The sequence below is a fragment of the Brassica oleracea genome, chromosome C7, assembly GCF_000695525.1.
Source record: "Brassica oleracea var. oleracea cultivar TO1000 chromosome C7, BOL, whole genome shotgun sequence".
Lineage (NCBI taxonomy): Eukaryota > Viridiplantae > Streptophyta > Magnoliopsida > Brassicales > Brassicaceae > Brassica > Brassica oleracea.
The window spans coordinates 23088718-23093400 of record NC_027754.1 but is presented as its reverse complement, the minus strand read 5'-3'; the positions used below and the strand labels follow the sequence as shown (position 1 = coordinate 23093400).

At 37.5% G+C, this 4683-nt stretch overlaps 1 protein-coding gene across 1 annotated transcript; it reads left to right on the top strand.

Moving 5' to 3' along the window:
- The first annotated feature begins 349 nt into the window (after positions 1-349).
- Positions 350-1478, top strand: LOC106302883. The gene is made up of 3 exons (XM_013739291.1): positions 350-804; positions 1066-1347; positions 1458-1478. The coding sequence occupies exons 1-3, from the start codon at positions 418-420 to the stop codon at positions 1476-1478; spliced, it is 690 nt and encodes a 229-aa protein (XP_013594745.1). The 5' UTR covers positions 350-417.
- The last annotated feature ends 3205 nt before the right edge of the window (positions 1479-4683 follow it).

The window sequence follows — 4683 nt, the reverse complement described above, 5'->3', positions numbered from 1 at the left end:
TAAATGGATGATATAATTAAGGGTTTACATGATAAAATAAAACTACTTAATAAAAGCTATAAAATTATTGTGTTAAGAAATGTCATATTAAAAAAAAATTTAAACGGGTAAATTTTAAAATATATATTATCACTTATACAAATAAATATTCATTTATAAAAAAGCTAACACCCGCGCGGGTGCGATGGTCAAGCTCTAGTTATCATTATATTCCCTACAAATATTATATATCCCTTGCACACTTCACTTATCGATTTACTTGAATATACATGTGAATTAACATTCTTCGCAAAGATAGTTCGCCCTAGGTAAAACCTCTCAGGCCCATTTTCCTATGCACGCCGCTTTGATGGATCTCATCCGCTTCAACTCCGCCGTTCAGCCTTCCTCCTCCTGAAGCAGATCTTCTCTTCCGCCATGCTCCTGATGATGACTGCTCCTGCCCCGTCGCGTTTCAGGCCTCTTCCCGACCCACCACCATGTAAGCTTTTTTGGTTTGAATCTCTCTCTCCCACCATTCCGCCGGACCCACCTGACCCTCCCGACGCTTCCTCTGTTCTCGCTCTGTTTCGTTTCCTCAACGCCGCCGCCAGCCTTTCATCCCATGCGTTTCCCAAAATCCAAGATCTGGAGTCTCATTCGCCAATTTTGACGAGTAAGATGAGAGGCGGAGACACTCATCACTTGTCTGTTGGTGTCTCATCTTTTGTCTCTGGGCGTCGATGTACTGCTGGATGCAGTTTGTTATACCACCGGCGCACAGTGTGGTCTCCTTTTCGATCATGTCCTGATGTTCTCTTCCAGGTTTGCCTCTGCGCTTCACTCTCGGTTCATTATTCTGTTGAATGGTATGAAACACGGGTTGTATGGGAGGCACTGGATATGTGGATCCTGGTCTTAATTTGTGATGTTCCGATGGAGTCTTTCTCCTTAGATTCTACTCTTGTGCTCGTTAGTAGCATCTATATGGCCTTAGTGCCAATCTCTACTGCAGTATGCAGTTTGTTTCTTGTGTTCAATCTGGCTCTTTCTGCTATGTTGGTGTGTGTTTCTTTTTGGTGGCAGATTGAAGAAACACTATCTATGATATTCCTTCTGTTGAAGCCGGTTGAGACGAGTACTTTTCTCTTGGGTGTTTCCTGTCTGGAGCAGTCTATTTTCCTAATATTTCCTCATGTATGGAGCGAATTGGATGAACAAGCATTGCTGGTATTGCAAGGATTTTCCTCCCAGCTAGTGCATTTTTCTGCCTTTGAGGCAGTGATTGTGACCCTTTGGGTTACACTGGATGCAATTTGTCAAAAAGCCTATGAAATTGTTGTTATGCAGTTTTTATGGCATTCTTTTGTAAGTTGTTTTCTTAAGCTATCTCTCTATTATTCAATCAGATTATTTATCTGTTTGGCTTGCTATGGCATTGTTGTATACTCCTATAATGGAGTTTATACTCGTTTCAGTATAATGGAAGTATGGTTTGATCAAAAAAAAAAAAAAACATTCTTCTCAAGAATATACGTGTGAGTTCATAATATTATAATAAAATATATTGCAACAAATTACGATGCTTAGTATTTGCAAACATGATGGTAAAACATGTAGAAGTAAACCTAAACAACAAATAAAGGTGGGTCAATCAAGTGCATGATATGGAGGACAGGGTGCATCCCCCTCATGCGGTACGTACGTACCCCACTTGTTGGTTTAAGGATCTTCCAATCTCTTTTCAATTTTGCCTTCTTATCACCAAATCTTATTTGCCTCTGCATATCATTGCTTATAATAATAATTGCATGACCATTCATCGAAATGCATCGGACTTGTAGCGTCTTTTTCTGTCCTCACTTGCTTATTTTTTCGAACAACAATAGATATCATTAGGAAAGGTTCAGTACAAACTAGAAGTCTTAATACTTGAGGTGGGCATTTTACCCGATATCTGAACCCGATCCAAAAAACCCGAACCAAAATCCAAACTGAATTGGCAAAATACTCGAACGGGTATTGAATTAGGAGAGATTGGATATCTAAACCCGAACGGGTAATATCTGAACCCGAATGGACATCCGAAGATAACCGAAGATATATATTACTAACCTTATATTTCTAGTTTATATCTCTTATTTTAATTAAAATATTTATATTGATACTACACATACTTTAAGTTCATATAATATACATATAATTACGGAGGAAATGATTTGCTACTCACTTAAAATGCATGTCAAGTTTTTTGTTTTAAGAATTAACAAAAGTTACATCCGAAATTTAAAAACAATAACCAAATTAGTGTTTTTTTAGTTTTAAAATGTTATGTCCAAATTTATTAATCATTCAATCTATTAAAAAAAATCAGTGAATTGAAAGTTATATTTTTAAATACAAGAAATTTGAAAAATGAAATTTTAATTTTTTTTCTTTCAAAATCTAAATATCCGAACCCGAACCGAAATAACTGAATTCGAACTAAAAATACCCGAACTCGACCCGAAGTGTAGAAATACCCGAACAGGTTCTACACCTCTATACCAAAATACCCGAAAATCCGAGATACCCGATCCGAACCCGAACGGGTACCCGAACGGGTACCCGAACGGGTACCCGAACGTCCACCCCTATTCAATACAGTTGCGCTCTTTGTTAGCGAATCAGCAACAATATTGAACTCTCTACGAATAAAGGAGAAATAAACAAGGGAGAAAGTAGAAGATCGAGATTCGATATCCATGAAAACTCCGTAGAGCTCTACCAGATAGATCTTAGAATCGATAGCTCGGATGAGCTCCTGAGAGTCTGATCGAAACCAGACGTTGGTAAAGGGATATTGGGTGGCTGCAGTCATTGCTTCTCTAAGCGCCAATGCTTCCGCCTGTAGAGGATACCTCACATTGGGTGTAGTGATTGCGCCTTTAATGGAGTATTGTGGTTCTCCCGCATCTAGAACCTAGCCTAAACCTGCCTTTGAAGAGACTGGTGACCAAGAAGCATCAGAGTTGGAGCTTATTGTGTTCGGCGGAGCCTTAGCAGGAGGAGGTGATAAGCTGAGAGATGGACAGGTTGTAGCTAGTATCCTTGGCTGGGCCTGCTGCCATTCTCGTGCTCCCCAGATCGCTAGGAGTGTTGTATCTGCAGCGGATGATGATTGGTTTTTTAAAAACTATTTTGTTCCTTGCAATCCAAATTTGCCAGCAGAACCAGGAGATGAAATCAGTAAGTAGTCTGGTAGAAGGTAGTGCAACAGTACTCGACGTTTGGGAGAGAAACTGGGGAAAGGATTCAAGATTTTTGAAATCCAGGAGGCCCTGAACTGGAGCGTGTGACCACACCTGCAACGCAAAAGGACATTGGCAAAACAGATGTACCATTGATTCAATATCCCTAGTGTGGACAAACAACAGAAGTACAGATTTCTCGCGATTGGAGATTAATTCCTAAAGGTAATGCTCGGCCCTATGCAAATTTTCCACAAAAATAATTTTAGCTTAGGTAATGTATCTTTTCTCCATATATGTCGTTGCCAATTGGAGTATGCTCTCATAGGTAACGGGTGCGTTGATTGATCTTGGATTCCATTAATGCACATTATCTAGACTTGACTTCGTAGGATCCAGATTTTGTCTTCTGCCAGCCATAGGAGTCTTCACTGTTAAGTCGACTAGGCTGAATTAAGAAGATAATAGGGGCTAGTGCTGGAAGGGTATCCTCCACTCTTTTCCGATTCCATTCATTGGTTCCTCTTATCAGGAGGTCTGATACCATTAAATCCTGATCCTTTTTCCTAATCGGTCCAAAAGGGATTAGCTAAGTCGAAGAAGAGATCCAAGAATCAGACTACAATATGTCCTCACTTACTATATTGCAAAGATATACATATATGCAAAACATGCAGCTTATTACTATTTTGATTAAATAATTCGAGCAAATCGTACATAACTCAGGCTACTCAGCTTCAGCTAGGGTATTCAATATTGAAAATATTGATTGTAAAAGTTATACAGAAGTCTATGAATTTTACCAAAGAGATGGCAAACTAATAGTAACACAATGGAGTTGGTACTTTGCATCCCATATTCAATTTTTGGAATACAATATTTTTTGTAAAATTGAAATATTTTTTGTAAGGAATACTGAAAAAGTATGAGATAAAGATAATTTCACTGTTTAGATAAAAACAAATTTAGGTAGCTATACCATTCGATTTTTTTCCAAATAATAACCATAGTAGTGTTTGTAGTTGGTCAAATTCGATCATTTATTTAAACCACTCAAATATATTCATGCTTAAAAAAAATTCACGCTAAAAATTTAGGGAAAATTGGCAATATAGAACAACTAAATTAAGATATTGTCCTCTTAGAACAAAATCAACTTTTGTCATTTTTGGACATTCACTACCCTTTTTGTATATAAAAATTCATATCAATTTTTTTAGAATGCAAAAAAATCTGCAAAAATTGTATATTTGATGTAGATAATCAACTGCATAGAAGAAAAATAAATTTAGATTCAAAAAATGTTTGAATAGTAATTTCAAAAATGGGGTAAATGTGTTAGAAACTCTGATCTACCATCTACGGAGATTTAGAATATATAATCTAACAAAGACATAGTGATCTACCAGTCGTAGTATGCGCAATACACCGAAAACATTAACAACTACTAGGGAAGAATATAAAATCCTCATTC

Bases quoted from the DNA above. Each gene is read 5' to 3' on its own strand.
- LOC106302883 (XM_013739291.1), top strand. From the start codon at position 418: ATGCTCCTGATGATGACTGCTCCTGCCCCGTCGCGTTTCAGGCCTCTT. The intron at 805-1,065 runs GTTTGCCTCTGC...TTTTGGTGGCAG, and splicing joins GTCCTGATGTTCTCTTCCAG to ATTGAAGAAACACTATCTAT. The intron at 1,348-1,457 runs GTAAGTTGTTTT...TACTCGTTTCAG, and splicing joins AGTTTTTATGGCATTCTTTT to TATAATGGAAGTATGGTTTG.